Genomic DNA, 17,368 nt, shown 5'->3' on the forward strand with positions numbered 1-17,368 from the left:
ATGCTGGTCACATAAATGTATTGGGATGTACTTCCTCTTCGTTTGTTTTCTCTTCCTCTTTATCTGTTTTCTCTTTAAGAATTTGTATTAAATCCATTCAATTTGTTCCTTAAATGTTTAGTGGAATTCATCAGTAAAGCTGGTCTTAAAGTTTTGTTTCTTTAAGACTTTCAATTTACTGATTCAATTTCTTTATTAATTACATGACTATTCAGATTTTCCTTTTCTTCTGTTGTGTTTTTCTAGGAATTTGTCTATTTTATCTAAATTTTCAAGTTGATTGACACAAAGATGTTCATATGTTCTCTTTAATTTTTAATGTATGGCATCTGTTGTGATGTCTCTCCTTTACAGTTCTGTTATTGGGTACATGCACCTTCACTCTTGCCTAGGTCTCTGTCACCTTGTTTCTCTCTCCCTTTCTTGATTAGACTTGTCATGAATTTATTAATTTTATTAGTCTTTTAACAAATTTAACTCTTGACTATTGATCATTAATTTTTTTCTCTTTCATTAATTTCTACTCTCATCTCTATTACTTACTTCATTATACTTTTTTTGAGTTTGATATGCTATTCTTTTTCTAACTTCTTGTGATGGATGCTTAGGTCACTGACTATCAGCCCTTTTTCTCTTTCTAATGCATGCAAATGCATTTAAGGCTATACATTTCATTCTCAGTAAGGCTTTATTTATGGTCCACAAATTTAGTGTGTAATATTTTCATTATTCTTCAGTTAAAAATAGTTTCCAGTTTCCATTGTTATTTATTCTTTGACTCACTGGGTATCTGGAAGTGTGTTTTTAAATATCTTTCTGTTATTGAATACTAGCTTAATGCTATTGTGATTAGAGAATATAGTTTATATCATTTCCGTGATTTGAACTTTTTTGAGACTTCCTTTGTGACCCAGTTTACGGTCAATTTTAGCAAATGTTACTGTGTTTTTTTATTCTGGTGCATCATAGTGTAATGTGAGCAACACATAAACCTACACTGTGTGGCTGATGTGTGAAGAGATTGTGTTGTGAACAATGCTTACACATCTCAGCAACTTAACTGAGATAGAACACCAAAGACATTTAAAAACAATGTATTTTTGCTTAGTACTTACTCGTAAATCTTGACAAGCCAGGATGTTGTCAAGCCACTTATATAGGTAGCCATCTGGGGAAAGGCCCACATTGTCGAAGACAGGGCCACAGCATAGTACTGCTGACATTGCCTGATGATAAAAACACAATGAAACATGGAAATGAAACTTGTAATAATCTAATGATATCCAACGGACTCTATAAAACATAAAATCAGGTTTATAAATTATGAAGGCCCTTTGAAAGCAGTTATTTCTCCAAGATTTTAAAGCATTCCTTAGTAAATTTAATAAAAAATACTAGGTTCAAATTTGGTTCTTTTTTTCTTTAAGATAGGATCTCACTCTGTTGCCCAGGGTAGAGTGCTGTGGCATCATCATAGCTCACTGCAACCTCAAACTCTTGGGCTCAGGAGATCCTCTTGCCTCAGTCTCCCAATTAGCTGGGACTATAGGTGTACACTACCTTGCCTGGCTAGTTTTTCCATTTTTTTGTTGAGATGAGGTCTCTCTCTTGTTCAGGTTGGTCTCATATTCCTGGCTTCAAGTAATCCTCCTTCCTTGGCCTCCCAAAACACTAGGATTATAGGCATGAGCCACTGTGCCCAGCCTTTGGCTCTTTTTGTGAGTTAGAAAACCATAAATTTAGCTTTGTGGCCACATAATTTTATAATTAGAAAAACTCTAATGAAAAAGTAAGTATTCAAAACAAAATAACTACCTCATAATATTTAAAATAAACATTCCTCCAATGATTTCAAGTGAATTCTGCTTATAGGAGAAATAGGGCTTTTCAAATTTTGCTTTTTTGACAAATACTTGAGTAATGTACTAAACTGACAAACTATGAAATATATAAAAATAAGTAATTATGATCTTTAATCAAAGGTAAAGAAAAGTAAAAATATTAACTTTAGTTCCTCTAAAGGTGAGGGCAGGAATCAAGGGAAGGTAAGAGAAGGGAATCTTGATTAACCTTATAATTAGCAGGTCCAGCTGACTATCAGGGCCATAGTTTAAATTAGCTCCACTGAGGCAAAGTCCATCTGAGAGCCAACCACTTATGGTATATATGAAAGAGTGGCTATATAGTTAATTTTCTAAAGGAAATCAGACTGAAAGGAGTCATGCTTCTGAAGATGTTGAACAGTTCTAGTAGCATGGAAATTTATTTCTTGCAGTTTTCTAGGACAGAAGGAACATAGACAGGAAATGTAGCTCCTGGTAGATTTTGCACTTGAGGTGAGATCTATCTTTTTTTCCTTAGGGTTGGAAGGTTAATAGACAAGGCAGCTACATAAGGGGTAAATGAACAAAAAATATATGATTTTCATAAAGAAGAAATGCTGGATAAAAGTGAGAGCTTGGAAAAGTTTTGCACTTTATAATTGTGAACCCAACTGGAATATTCACATGTTTACACATATCTATCTGTCTTTTTGTGTGCCTATTTTGGAATTTTTGAAGTCATTTAAAGTATTTATATATATGTGTATGTGTGTGGCCATTTGATTTTTTTGTATGTGCACTTACATTTTATTATATCATATCATATTATTTATTTTAACCTCATTTTTAAGGCGTGCTTGTTAGTTTAAGGAAAGGGATCATTGATCTGATGAAGGTCACTCTGTGAGGAAAATGTCACCTACCTTTAATGCACAGTACTGGTATCTTGTAATCTGATGGTTTCTGTCACTGTAACGATCCAGAGGCGTAAACATGATGCTGAAGGGACCTGCCCACTGGCTAAATAAGATGAAGAGATGGTGCCTCAGGCTTTGCTGGGGGAAGAGAAATCTTCGGTGGTGCACTAGGGAGAAAAACAGAGTTAGTCTACAAAACTGCACCCGGTCTCTATCACTATTATATGTAATTCCTAAGTTTTGGGGAAAGGAACAATTTCATTTCCTAACTCCAATTTTCGTTAGGTAATAAAACATGTATTTAAAAAGTGAAGCCAAATTTTTTTCTCAGTGTGTACTCTTCTTCTCCTTGCCTTGCAGGCAGCAGCACCTTGGCTCAGAGTGGAAAGTAGAGATTGAAATGGGACCCACAAGACTGTTTTCTAATTGATACGTGGTAAAACTGCAACACTTCCCAGTCTGCTGCTTTTTACATAGAAAATGTTGCTGGTCTGAAATATAGTATAGACGATTCAAACACACACGTGGAACTTTAACTGAAGAGATTGATGCATTATCTTAATTTAGGGCCATCAGAGATGAAGAGGATTGATAAGGTTACTAACATCAAAATAATGAGAAGTAGAAACATTAGTTGAGTTGTGCTTTTTTGCCATTATGCCCAAAACTTTTAATTATAATAATATTTACATCAAACTGCCCAGCTATTCTATTTTCTATGCTTCATTAGAATGAAAATGTTTGATACGTATTTGCTCTGTGAAAGATAATTTTTTCTATAATGTAATATTAAATCAAATGCAAAATATGTTAAGCTACATAGAATTCTATTTAATATGTTGATAGGGTAGAATCAGAGAGCAGGAATATTGCTGAAATTACCTATTCACAGATTAGCACAGAGACAATGAAAATAATGAAGCCTGTGTGAATGTTCCCTCTGAATGACTTCCTTCCTATAGAAATCACATCAGTTCATTTTCAGATGGGAACCAAAACAAAGAATAGAAATGACCAGCACAAAGCCATATTTAATTCATATTGTTCCCTTTCCAAATCTGCTGAATTACAACAATCTATTCTCATGTATATTTCCAAGTATCTTAAAATAAACAATCCTATCCCAGGACTGCATACAGGCCAGTAGGATTAAAAAGGAAAGCACGAGTAATAACGCAAATGGTTTTTCAAACACGGACAGTGATTTGTAAGGATGTATCACTATACCTGGAACACACTGGATCAAGTTGGCCACCATTGCACTAAAATGTGCTCGGATATCTTTAAGAATTTCAACTTCTTTGTCATTTTCTGCTTCTAGGAGCATGCGGGTCAAGTCTACATATTCTAAGAACAAAGCTCCAAGGGCTAGCGTATCCCGTTCTAAGGCTCCATTTGTGCTGGAATACAGGAAAGGTAAACTTTTAGATGATCGGTCTTTATGTCAAAGTGGTGCATGCTTCATGAAAAGTAAGATTCACTGTCAGAACTCACACACTAAATTTGTTCCTAACCTAAGCATAAGTAGAATATGAAAAAAGAAAAAGCAAGCTTTTTTTTTTTTTTTACTCTTCTAAGTTAAACGTATTTAAAAACAAAGAAAAGAAAAGAGAGAGAGACAAAAAAGACCAGTTTGGTGGGGAGAGATCAACTCGGTTGAATTATGACCCTACCTGTCACTTATTACACCAGCATCAGCCAGAAGTTCAAAAATTCGAAGTAGTTGTAGCCTTAACAAGTCTCGCCGTTCTCTGCGTTTCTTGTTCTGTATAGAAAGAGGTAATAATATGACTTACAGACACGAGCAAAACAATATTAACTGTGCTTTAGAAAACTGTATGAAGGAGAGAATTAATCAAGTCATTTTCAATGTTTTAAGCATAAAAGACAACAGGTAGTTTTCTTTCCTCCTAATCCTTAGAGAGAATGCTTGCTATCACAGGCTGTAAGATAAACAGATCATCATAAGTGGGTCAATAAATATTTATCAGGTGAGAATGTTGAGAGCTAACAAGCCTTGTTTCCCAGATGTTCCCAGCGTCTGCTGAAAGGCTCAAGCATCTGAAACAAGCAAAAAGGAACAGGGATACTCGTGATCCTACCAATGCTGGTCACAAAAGTAACACCATTTGTTCTTATTCAAATTGCTAAATTTCTGCAATTTCTTGGGAAGCTTTTTTTCTAGTCTTATTATTATTTTTATCCTGGTAACATTATAGGTTCATGCTTTTCAGAATTCACTCTGGGGAAGATAATGTTTAGGAGAATTCTTCATATGCCAGATGAGACAAATTATATTCCATATGACTCCTTGTAAACAATAAGCAAACAAACTAAACACCAAAGTTCAATTTTAACTCAAAACTCTTGCAAAAGAGTGTAATGATTTTACATATACATGACTATTTAAGTTGCTTTGCATTTATACATTTAGGATATAAAATCCAGAGAACCATATTATACTAAATATTCAATACTGAAAAATAATAAAAACAAGACAAGTTGAAATATTAAGATTTACTGTTAAAAAGTTATTGGGTGTTTGTATTCTTTAGGGGAAACCATTGGACTTGACTTAAATTTACACCAGTGTCCAAACAAATCAAGCTTTAATTATTTAAATTCAAAATCTTACTTCCGGTCTTCGTTCCAGAGCTTCTTTCATTAATGGATGAAGTTCTTCTACCAATTCTCTATGGAGGAAAGAGGTCAGCATTTGAAATTCATTGTTATTGACAACAAACTGGCCACTAAATGCTGTATATCCATTCAGTCCTAAATCCCTGCTTTTTTCACTTTGCTTCTAACATCAAAATCTCCCTTGAACTCACCATTTCCCAATCATGTGGTGAACTGGAAACAGGTACTGGCCTATTCTTCATGTTGTTGGTCTTAGTTCCAGTGCTCTGCATATAATTTTGGCTCAATACATAATTATTGGCTTGATTTAGATTTAATATTCTGGAAACCACTATGGTAAAAAACCCTATCTGAATAATTAAATAAGATTTTCCAAGTGTTTACTAAATTCAAAGCACTTTACTACCAGCTATAGAACTGAAGACAGATAAAATTAAGCCAGTGTATATAAGAAATTTTCACTCCAATTTAAGGATAAGAGATGAGTGCAATTACTATGGAAATACCTTTGGTATCTATGCTCAGGAGACTGACTTACAGTTGATTTTAAAAATAAAGTCTTTTTGGATTTCAGAGCTAAATTCCTTTATCTGAGCTATATGATAAATAAAAATTATGGCAAGTACTAACATAGTGAGGTTCTCATAGAAATCTTTTCTGTTGCGTAGTAAAAATATGTCTTGATCACATTAAAATAATCTTATATTGCATATATATACTTCACCTGTCCCCATTGTCTCCAGTTCTCAGCTTCATACTTGCTAATCTAATTAGGTGTCTTAAGAAATAACTTCTGAATGGCTATTTCAAAACTGACAAAATGATAAGATGTAGCCTGTTGTCAGACTACTACCAAGCTATTTTGTGTATCGTATGTGCCATGTTTCAAAATCTTGTACTTTCTAGTAGGATATTTTGTGCTATTAGACATCACCCTCCAGGAAAATCCAAGGATTGAAAGGTAAACTCTATGACATTCTGCCCTAAGAGACAGAAAACATGTGTTCATTTCTGATTTTTCCAATGTAGATGCTAGAATTTCTTCATCAAAGAAATGGGAATAACATTACTAGTTTCCTTCACTTCACAGATACCATTTACCATATATTTACTATGTGCATATTCACATTGAATATATCTTCTCAATAAATCTATGAGATGAAGTCTATTATTATATCATTCTTTTTTGTTAGAGAGATACACTTTATTTATTATACCAGTTTTACACTTGAGGAAACTGAGGCCCAGAGACATTAAGCTTTCCAGACTCATGCAGCTAGGTGGTTGCCTAATCTTACCTACCTCTAGGAATATTAAGAATGTGAGATATGCAAAAGGGTCTTAGGTTCTTTGAGAAAAAATGTTAGGTAATTTCAGGGACTGTTATTGTTATCTTCTTGTATTTCCATATGATGCTTCGTCTTAACTAATTAACCAATAACTGGTAAAACACTGGTTAACTGGTACCCACTGGAGTCAGAACCCAGAATTACTTCTTATAAGGATCAAATCTGACTCTAAACATGAATAACTTAACAACTCTTTTTCAGGTACCTCTAAAATGTCTCATTCATCTTTATTTTTTGAATAGGATTACTCCCAGATGCTTGGAGCTTTCTCTTTTCTGTCTACACGGAAAATTTTGTTTAAGATTTTATTTGTCCTTATAGGCTTTTGTTGCTTAAAGTCATCAGAGGCAGCCCAAACTAACATTTTATGATGCCTCTTTCAAAAGGCTTTGGCTGCTTCAGATGGAGAGGTAATTTGACTGCAGATGTGAATCAGGAATACAGAAAGCCTCGTATGCTGATTCTTTTAAGGCAGAGAAAGTGCCTTATGGAAAGATCAGCTAACACACTGGAAAGGCTTCTATCAGCGTTCAACCTTCAAGAGTCTGTTGTGTAAATGGCACAGTGGGCTGTTATTATTGTGGCATTATAGACTCTTAACAGTTTGGTTAACTGAGGACTGACACTGAAATATCTTATTTATAGTTATCTAAAACAAAGCTTGCCAGGGAACTAGAATCTGAGAGGTAAAATCAAAGTTGTTAGGACTGAAAGTGAAATGCGAGGCAGTTGCAAGGAATGCTTGTTACACGCACATCAACCAATGCAGGCGTAAAGGGAATCGCACAAAGCTCATAAACTCTCCAGGAGCGTGCCAACACACACACTCACTCGAGTAAAACAGGGAACTATGACAGCAGCAGCACGGATGAATTTAGAACAACTCATTAAGACTACTGTACCTGAAAACAAGGGAGTTTGTTCTTCCGAATCCTAAAACCAAGGACTCTGTGATCTCAATGCTCTCTAGCCTCATCAAAGGCACCAGCTGCTTTAACAGAACTGCCACGGAAGGGGTGCCTATGGCCTGAAACAAGTGGATTCGAAGTGAAAAAGAGGTAACATGGTAATCAATGGTTCCTTTAATCAAAAAGTGATTCCATTATAACAGTTTCAAAGTACTGAACCACATCCCAAGGCACTGCCATCACTTCAGGGGGGAAAAACACCCCACAAATTGAATATAGCAAAATGAATGCATTTCTCACCTGGGACACAAATTCTAAAGAAAATTTTGTATCACAGTCTTCTTCTTTTTTAAACCATTTAAGTCTACAAAACCATCTTTAACAAAATAATCAAGGCATGGTTTAAAGGTGACTATTTGGTGAGGGGTGAGAGAAATGTGGTATGTAGGACACGAACCAAACCTCAGGGCACAAATAAACACAAGTCACTGTATAGTCTTAAGCAAGTTTCTCGAATTATTTTTATCTTCAGTTCCTCCCCTTGTCAGGGAGGAGCAATAAATTATTCACACAAACATTCAATGGAATTTAGAAATGTGTAGGATGAAAGTCTGATCCCATAATACTCCAGATGGCAGGCACAGTGCAATTTGCACTGTGAACTCTAGACAAACAAGCTAAAAAAAAACCTTACAGAATAATTCTTCTGAAGCATGTCATGTCACCTTGTTATCGTAGCTCACTGTACCATCAGGTGTGGTCGCCATTATTTCTGGAGTGGAAGCTCTTAAGTGTCCTGGGCTCATAATACTGGGTTTTGCAACTCCAAAACAAAGAATAAGGTAATTTCTCCACAAGGTAACATAGTTGTCTCCGCTGCCGGCAGTGCTGGTTTTCTTGGCATTAATTGGGCTACTAGAAACATGGAGTCAAAAACAAGAGTGAAACTAAGTTCTGGATTTTAAATATTATGTATTAAATAAAGATCAGATCATAGGAAGTGCTTAAAAAGAGTCGAACAACTATCCGTCAAGGATGTTCAAAGAATATCTGCACTGGATGAGAAGTTGAATAGAAGAGCTTTAAGGTCTCTTTCACCATGAAGGGTCTGAAATTATAGACCTAGACAATCATATTGATTATTAAGGTCAAAAAACCCCTTGCTCGAGACAAAATTTTTTTAATCTGATTTTACCGAATGTTAAGAATTCTCTAGTGGGAAGTTCAAAAATTAGAGAGGATCATCATATCCCAGTATCTTGCATACAAGGAAAATTTAAGAGGGCAAATGGTAAGACCAGCAAAACAGAGGAAAGCACATGGATCTCTTACTTGGGGTCCACCAGAGGCATCACTGACTGGAGCCGAGTGAAGGCATAAGGCCAGGCGTAGCTGAGGGCCGTGGGGCAGTGTTTGGGCAAGTTCTCCTGCCGGAGGAAACTGAAGAGGCAGAGGACCCAGGGGTCTTTGACAGATTGTGCGAATATCCAGACATGGGAAGGGCTCTTCACATCATAATGGCTATTGACCAGGACTGCGTTCCACTCCACCAACCACTGCAGATCCACATTGTGGGTCAGCGGTAACGTCGCCTGCAGGTACAAGAGGTAGGTGGTGAATCAAAGTTGTACTGAAATTACCCATCCTCACCAGGCTCAGCCTGAGTGTTCCTTCTTGTACAGTGACTTTCCTGACCACCTCTGCACTGGGCTAGCTTTGGATCTGCAACACCCATCCTGTACCTACCACATATGACCTTGGTGTGTAGTCATCACTGCTTCCTATGCTACAGGGTAAGCAGCTTAAGCGCAAAGTTTAAGGACTGGGGTCATATTCTGACAGGTTAAATATCACATAGCACTGTGCATCAGTACACAGAAGCTGCTCACTAAATATCTGCTGAACAGATATATGACATTAGTAAATTTAAACTCAACCATGGATTTATCATTTTAAAATTCTGAAAATTTATTCATCTTTAAGATTCATAAATGTGTTTTTATCCCTGCAGTTAGAACATATTTAAGCTATGATTTTCTTTATTATCTTTATTTAGTCTGAAATACCTTCTCTTTGATTTAGAAAGATGGCTAAGCACAATCCTTTTTATGAAGGGCATTCTACTGATGATTTTGGAGGTAAGATACATACTTATTCTTGCCTTGGGATAGTAAGCCAAAATAATACATTTCAAAACCTCTTGGAAGATAAATATATATATTGATAAGTTGTTATATATCATTTTATTTCCTTTTAAGTCCAAATAAATCAAAGTTTAGAAGACACCAATTTTCAAATAATCTAGCTGTTGAGATGAGAGAGGAAATGGGCTTTATGTTTGTTAGGTGTTTAAAGTGATGCATTTTAAGCTGCCAGGTCTATGAGATCCTGTGGGTAAGAGTGCTACAACAGTGGCCTCGATGGTTAATGGGCTGTAAGGGACAGAGCTAGAGCTGCAGGGCCTTAGAGATGAGATTCCAAAACAGGCGCTGCCCAAAGCCTGTGACCTGGGAAAAATACTGAACATCCCAGAATCTCTGTCTATTTAAATTATGACTTGGGAATCATAATGCTGATCTTGCTTAATCTTATAGTAAATTATATGAGATAATAGCTATAAAAACACCTGGCCCAAAGCAGGTACTGCTTCTCCCACTCCACTTCCTCACTTTTTTTTTTTTTTTTTTTTTTTGAGACAGAGTCTCGCTTTGTTGCCCAGGCTAGAGTGAGTGCCGTGGCGTCCTAGCTCACAGCAACCTCAAACTCCTGGGCTCGAGTGATCCTTCTGCCTCAGCCTCCCGGGTAGCTGGGACTACAGGCATGCGCCACCATGCCCGGCTAATTTTTTTTTTTTTTTATATATATATCAGTTGGCCAATTAATTTCTTTCTATTTATAGTAGAGACGGGGTCTCGCTCTTGCTCAGGCTGGTTTTGAACTCCTGACCTTGAGCAATCCGCCCGCCTCGGCCTCCCAAGAGCTAGGATTACAGGCGTGAGCCACAGCGCCCGGCCCACTTCCTCACTTTTTGTGCTTCATTCTAAGTTCTGTATTGCTGACCTAGTTACTCCTGGCTCAAGATTACGATTCTGGTAAAGACAGAAGGAAAGCACATTAACAAAATATAATAGTGTTATCTGTCAACAAGTAAGATATGTATATAAAATAATTAAAGTTAATAATTTGATCCAGTCTGTCTTCCTGGATTAAAAAAATCAATTTGAAATTCTAAAAGACATAGGTCTACTTCACTCTCACTGTTAAGTTCTACAGTGCCTGGCTAATTGTTTTGGTACTAATAATTATTACTATTATTCTGACTGTAAGCAAGAACAGGGCTACTAAAAATAGGGATCTGTGTTCAATCTCAGTTAGAAAATGCCAGGGAAAGCTTGCAAATGTCTTTAGGAGTTGTATTCATTTATAATTATCTGACAAGTATCTGCATCAGGCATCAGCAATGTGGATTCTGCAAGGAGTCCCAGATCTGTACTGCCTCTCTTTAGTCATTGCATTGAAATCAATCCAGCTTCTATTACTATACTTTTATTTTTAAAAAGTCAGATAACTAAAAGCAGTTTCAATTTCCCTTCTGCGTGTTCAGGAAATTGAAAGCTGCCAATATGCTTTTTAAAAGGTAGAATGTTTTTGGGCAGCAGATAAAACTCTCCTAGATTCAGAGCCCAAACAGGGTCAAGTCCGGCGCTAACACTTTCCTTCTGTGGACTCACCCCTTAATATTTTTGAGTTTCAATAACTGCGAGGGTCTAAAAAGATAATAGATGTGAAAGCATCTTGCAAACTATAAAGCAGCCACACAAATAGAAGTTATGCATTAAGTAAAAAATACAATATTAAGTCTTAAGGGGAATGAATAGGGTGAATAAGAATCTCGAACAATTCTTAAAATTGCAGTTTGTAAAATATTATCTATATTCCTAAGTCTCAAATTTTGTTTGAAATTTATCTGTCTCCTAAGCTAGCGTTTGAAAAAGTAGTCTTATAACTACCTTTGCGTCACTTTATTATCCTGACATAAATGCCTAAATTCTCCCACATAATAAATTTTTCTTTGACTCTCTCTTTCAGACAGGTCCAGAGCTTATATCTAAGAGCCACTAGCAATTGGGATCAAATGTATACTTACTGAATCCGAAACTGCTACATGAATAAAACTTTCGAGAATGGAAGAACTTAGCTGATCCATGACATCAATCATGGGCCTGTCGTCATCCTGTACAAAGGGGAGGTGATTACTCTCCATGGGAAAATGAATCCTTCCCACCCACCCTGCCACCTCCATCTGGTACAGAAGCAGAACAGCATGTGAGATAGCAATATGGATTTTCTCACAGAAAAGTGAGTGCCCAGATGGTGAAAGGCAGTGAGTAAAACTCCCTGTGGTTCTGAGTTCTGTCTTCCAAGTTTAGTGGAGATAATTAGAGCTCCAATTTTGCAATGTACTGAAAAAAACACATCCCTGAATTTCAAAGACTCATACATGTACGTGAGAATCTAAATACCAGCGACATGCATTATTCACCAAAGCGTTCATGTTGTTGTTAATTTCAAGGAATGAAAACCCCACAAGAACATGCTTTGCCAGGCCATTAAAATGCTCCTTATTTGAAGTCACTGGTCTGCTAAATTAACTGATAAATTGTTGACTGTGATTGAATTTTAATTCCAAAGAAACTAAAGACTAACATATATTCTTTGTGGTATTTACGTAGTGCACAGCCATTTCATAAAAGAAGCAAATTGGAAAGGGCACAAGAGAGGGTTTCTTATTGAAAATTCTTCTACATGAATAATATTAATATATAAGTGAAAATGTATACGTTTGTCATCCTTTATTACAGAGAAACTTGGAAACATAAAATTATTAACTTAGAAGCTTTATAGGAGAGCCTTGGGATGGTAGTATTCATGTGTGAATGGGAGTGGCTTAAAGAAAAATGTGGCTGGTCAAAGAAAGCAACATATGAGAACATCCCTGGCACAATCTGGTTGAATAGCAGTTAAGAACATGGGGTGTGAGAGGCACATATATGTATAATATATGGCTCTGACCTCTGGCTCTGTCACATCCTAGCTGTTGATTTTGGGTAAGGTATTTAACTTCTCTAAACCTCAATCTTAGTATCTGTAAGTTGGAATAATAACAAAATCAATTTTTAGGTTGTTATCAGGGTTAAATGAGATGATATGGGCAAGACACTCAGCACAGTGCCTGACACATACGTAGCAACTATTATTATCCTTACTTTCATAATTAGAAACTTCACAAGTCTTGCTAAAACATAGCATGTCTTAGAGATTCATTTACCAGCTGTCAGAGGTGTGGCCCTGACATATATCAGAAACCTGTCTGAAGAACATAAACAGAAAGGACTGTGATGAGCTTGAAAATATTTTGTAAAAACAGTGACTGTATTGAGTATCATAAACCCAAGACTAATGATTTAAAAGAAAAACATGGAAAGTGGCAATTTTCTAAAGAAGTATGTGACATTAAAAGCTGGTTTTTCTTTCACCAGCTCATGCATAGGGTTTGGCCACCTGTGCCAGCAGACCATGAGCAGTAACATCTGAACCAGGGTGTATAGTGCCTGACCAAGCATGGGAGGTTAGCTGGTATTGATCATGCTTAATAATTGGCTTCCTTCTCCCATCTCAGGAGGACATGTTTCTTTTGATGCCATTTTTCTATCATTATCAAGATTAAATAACTTACAGTTATCCAGACTGTTTGGTACCTTGATCATTTTAAGTGGGATGCATTATTTTTTAAAGTTTATCCCCTAATATAAATGTAGTGATATCTTCTTAATTAGATGTGTGCTGAACACTATGAAGGAAAAGATCCATAACCTAAATTAATCTCAAAATTCTTCACTTCTTACCAAAGCAGCACCCCCTAGATACCAGGCATGGTCTTTTCTAATCCTCTCAGAAACTACAACTTATCTCTAGCAGATTAAGAATGCTATTACATAATTAAAATCCCCAAAATGAATCAAAATTATGAGTTGACATCATGTGTGACACACAAGTACATAAAACAGGAGTGTATTATTTGTAGTTTTTGATCTAAATTTTCAAAACAGTTGAAAGAAATGAATTAGAAACGTCAGAAGAATAACCTTTACCTCAGGCTGACCCAGGGCAAGAAACAAAGCTCGAATTTCCTTGAGTATTAAGACGGACAGTTTACGTGTGGCCACTTGGAAACTGCAGAGTAGAACCAGGGCAAACCCTTCTACAGCATGGAGGACACTGCAGTGGGGACCTCGTTCCGACTGAATTCTGTGGCTGGAGCCATTGGGAATTAGCTGTTGGGCAATAAGAACGACATTCTATGTTCAGCACAATAGCAATGAAAGAAGAAGAAATACTCTTTATATGTACATCTTGTGGAACATTTGACTTTGTAATATTAAAATAAATGACAATGGCTTAGAACCAGACATGTCTATGAATTCATTATTATTCCTGAAACCTAGATCCCCTTTTGGTTTTCAGATCAATTATTGCTTTGGAATACCATCAACCATCTGTTACTGCTGATGAAAAATAACTTTTCAAAGGCTATTAATATTAATAAAAACAAAATAGCTTTCATTATACCATATGGGATTACACCACATATACAATCAAAGTGGCCTAATTTGTTTTCACTTAAATTCTCTATAGACTTTTGTATACTATTAAATCAAAGGTTCCGAAATTTACTTTCTATCCAGACTTGCTTACTTGTTTGCCTGTTAGATTCTAATTTAGGTTTTGCACATTTTTCTGATGGGTTCTGAAAGTTCCTTAACCACAACCAAATGAACCTAAAGCAAAAGCAAGCCAGACAACAGGGAAGATTCTATCTTCATTTCATTTTTCCTTTTACAAGCATATATAATCTTTGTTTTTCTACCTAGCATCTGTGTGCACGTGTAGAACACACGGAAGGAGCAGGGAGTTGAATGTCATCTCTGAGGTCAGCCTCTCTGGGATCCCAGCTGCTCCTGTAGACACTACTACTGCCCTGAGCCTCCAAGGTCCCCGGATTCCCAGTTATGTTCCTTTCCAGCCAGACCCCCTTCTCCATCCGCTCATTGCCAATGCCAAGTCACCACCGCCCAGCTGTCTCCTAGAAAACACTCTTCCTCAACATGTTCTCCAAAATGTTACCAATTTTTACCATTCAGGACTGAGGCCTGAAAGGACAAGGAAACCACAAGACTGCACCATCTTCTCTGTGGCTACTAGACAAAGCAACCACTATGTTGTTGATTAAAAAAACCAGTTGACAGTTAGCTTTTATATATCCACATCTACACTCAGCTCTAATGAGTGTAGCCTATAATCGTTTGCTCTTACAAAAAGATTTGTGATAATAATTCTCTTAAAAAAAATGTCTTCTACTCTGTAAATGGCCTCGTTGAAGTTAACAAATCTAACCTGATGTGGTGTATCATGCCCTGAGTTTATTGTTAACAATATATGCCAGTGAGAGAACTAAGGGTCACCACCAAGGAGCAAGTTCTTCAGTGGTTGGAAGTGAGAACTCCAGAGGTTCTCTGGGCTGCCACTCATTCACATATGAAGTACATAAACAAACACTAATTGGTAGGGAGAGTGTGAACATCACCTCTGAATTTCTGACTTTGTTGGCTTGTTCGTAGACTTTTCCCTGTGTTTGTATGACCAGTTTCCACTGGGTGAGCAGCTGCAGCAGCAACTTCAGGGACGAATCGAGGAGTGTGTGGTGCATGTCATTTACTTCCCGCAGCAAGAAGTTGGTAAAGCCAAACAGCACATCTTCTCTCCAGTCTGAGAAGTCAACAAGCAAACCCTGAAGGGAATTTTGTGCAATATGTCGCAGTTCATCATCCATATGAATGGAGAGTCTGTGAAATGAATAAAAGACAATAAAATAGTTTACTTCAGGAACGATTCTTCAGAGCTAAGAAGGAACATGTAATAGGTCTCCGCTTCTACTTGTTTCTGAAAAAATGGGTCTCCTTAACTTTTTGCTTGGTGCATGACTTAAATGAATATTTTTTTAAAAACTTCTAATTTTAGATTTACCGACGAGTTGCAAAGATAATACAAGGAGTTTCCATATAGCTCTTACCCAGCCTCTTATATAACCACTAACATCTTACATAAGCAGGGTACATTTTCAAAACTAGGAACTTAACATTGGTACAAAGCTATTATCTAGACGACAGACTTTATTTGGATTTCACCAGTTTTCCACTAATGTCCTTTTCCTGATTCAGAATGCAATCCAAGATACCATGTTGCATTTAGCTGTACTGTATGTGAATATATTTTAATACATTGCTGACTACAGAATAAATTAGTATCAAACCCTATTTTTAAGCATGAGAAATCTGAATAAAAGAGAAGCCAAAGAACTCATCCAGAAGTTCAGTAAAAATGAGCAATGAGAGTTAGGCCAGTGGTCCTAAATTGGTTTTGTTCCTCAGGGGATATTTGGCAATGTCTAGAGACATTTTTGGCTGCACAGCCTGGGGTGTGGTACTGGCATCTCTTTAGTGGGTAGAGGCCAGGGACACTGTTAAACGTCCTACAAAGCACAGGGCAACTCCCTATGACAAAGAACTATCTGGCCCAAAATTCTGATAGTGCCAAGGTTGAGAAACTGTTGAGTTAGTCAACTGAAGAATTTCAGCATATTCATGATAATATTAAATCTCAACATTGGTATGGAGACTTATAATTAACAAAATGCTTCGTAGATTCTTTCATTCATTTATTTAATAAACAAATACTTTTGAGACCCTCCTAAGAGTCAGGCACTATACCCACTGTGTATAGCATTAGGATATGGAGTTTATAGTGGCTGTGTCTATTGGGTGTGGTGCCTGCAAGAGCAAGGCATGGGACAGTGTTGGACAGGGAAGAAGGCCTCTCACTGAAGGATCTGTGGACTGCCCAGGGAGGCAATGCAGCAGGGAAGGGGGTCAGAGTGTGTGCTCTGGAATCAGAATGCTTGGATTAGTGTCTTGCCTTCGTTGCTTATTAGCTACATGACTGTGGGCTAGTTACTTAATCTCTTTAAACCTCAGATCCCTCATTGGTTAAATGGGGATATGAACTGTAAGTGTATCCCATAAACGTGTTGGGAGGTTCATTGAGATGGTCCATGCACAGTGTTTAGCACCACACTGACCATGCAGTAAGCACTCAGTAAAAGTTCGCTATTATTATTAGAAGAAAATGAACTTTATTCTGAAAGTTATAAGGGAAGAAACATGATTAGATTCACATTTGAGCAAAGAGAGTCAGGCAGGAATAGGGAGGGTGCCTTGGAGAAGAAAGAGGGTAGAGACCAGCTAAGGTCATTGCAATGACATAAGGAACAAGTCTTGAGGGCCTGACCCAAGGCAGAGAAGTATAGTAAGTCAAGGACAGATGGAGATCAAAGATATTTAGAAGATAGTGTTTCTAGGGCTCAGTAGTCGAGAGATGTTCAGTGTTAGAGAAGAATGTGGCTGAGTCAATGGGGACTCCTACAAACAGGGAAGGTATTAGATATTATTCCCAAAAAGTAGAAGAAGAAATTGTGGCCCAGAATGGTAAAGGAATTTGCTCAAAGTCATTTGGTTAATAAGGGAAGAGCCAGGATTTCAATCCAGGACTTCTAATCATTAATCCAAAATATTCTCCACAAAACAAGTCTGGTACGAGTTGCCCCAGTTATACAC

General features: G+C 37.0%; 1 protein-coding gene across 8 annotated transcripts in view; it reads right to left on the minus strand.

Annotated features, from left to right (window-relative positions):
- FRY (FRY microtubule binding protein) overlaps window positions 1–17,368 on the minus strand; it is a 407,943-nt gene that overhangs the window by 95,558 nt on the left and 295,017 nt on the right. For all 8 annotated transcript variants that reach the window (XM_076009508.1, XM_076009506.1, XM_076009505.1 and 5 more), the window contains 11 exons: window positions 15,283–15,541; window positions 13,790–13,972; window positions 11,785–11,871; window positions 8,970–9,229; window positions 8,363–8,552; window positions 7,632–7,756; window positions 5,376–5,433; window positions 4,414–4,505; window positions 3,968–4,140; window positions 2,747–2,907; window positions 1,116–1,226 (listed from right to left, as the gene is read on the minus strand). In XM_076009508.1, the coding sequence (XP_075865623.1) occupies window positions 1,116–1,226; window positions 2,747–2,907; window positions 3,968–4,140; window positions 4,414–4,505; window positions 5,376–5,433; window positions 7,632–7,756; window positions 8,363–8,552; window positions 8,970–9,229; window positions 11,785–11,871; window positions 13,790–13,972; window positions 15,283–15,541 (1,699 nt within the window). The remainder of the gene's footprint in view (window positions 1–1,115; window positions 1,227–2,746; window positions 2,908–3,967; window positions 4,141–4,413; window positions 4,506–5,375; window positions 5,434–7,631; window positions 7,757–8,362; window positions 8,553–8,969; window positions 9,230–11,784; window positions 11,872–13,789; window positions 13,973–15,282; window positions 15,542–17,368) is intronic.

The sequence above is a fragment of the Microcebus murinus genome, chromosome 13 (genome assembly GCF_040939455.1).
Source record: "Microcebus murinus isolate Inina chromosome 13, M.murinus_Inina_mat1.0, whole genome shotgun sequence".
Lineage (NCBI taxonomy): Eukaryota > Metazoa > Chordata > Mammalia > Primates > Cheirogaleidae > Microcebus > Microcebus murinus.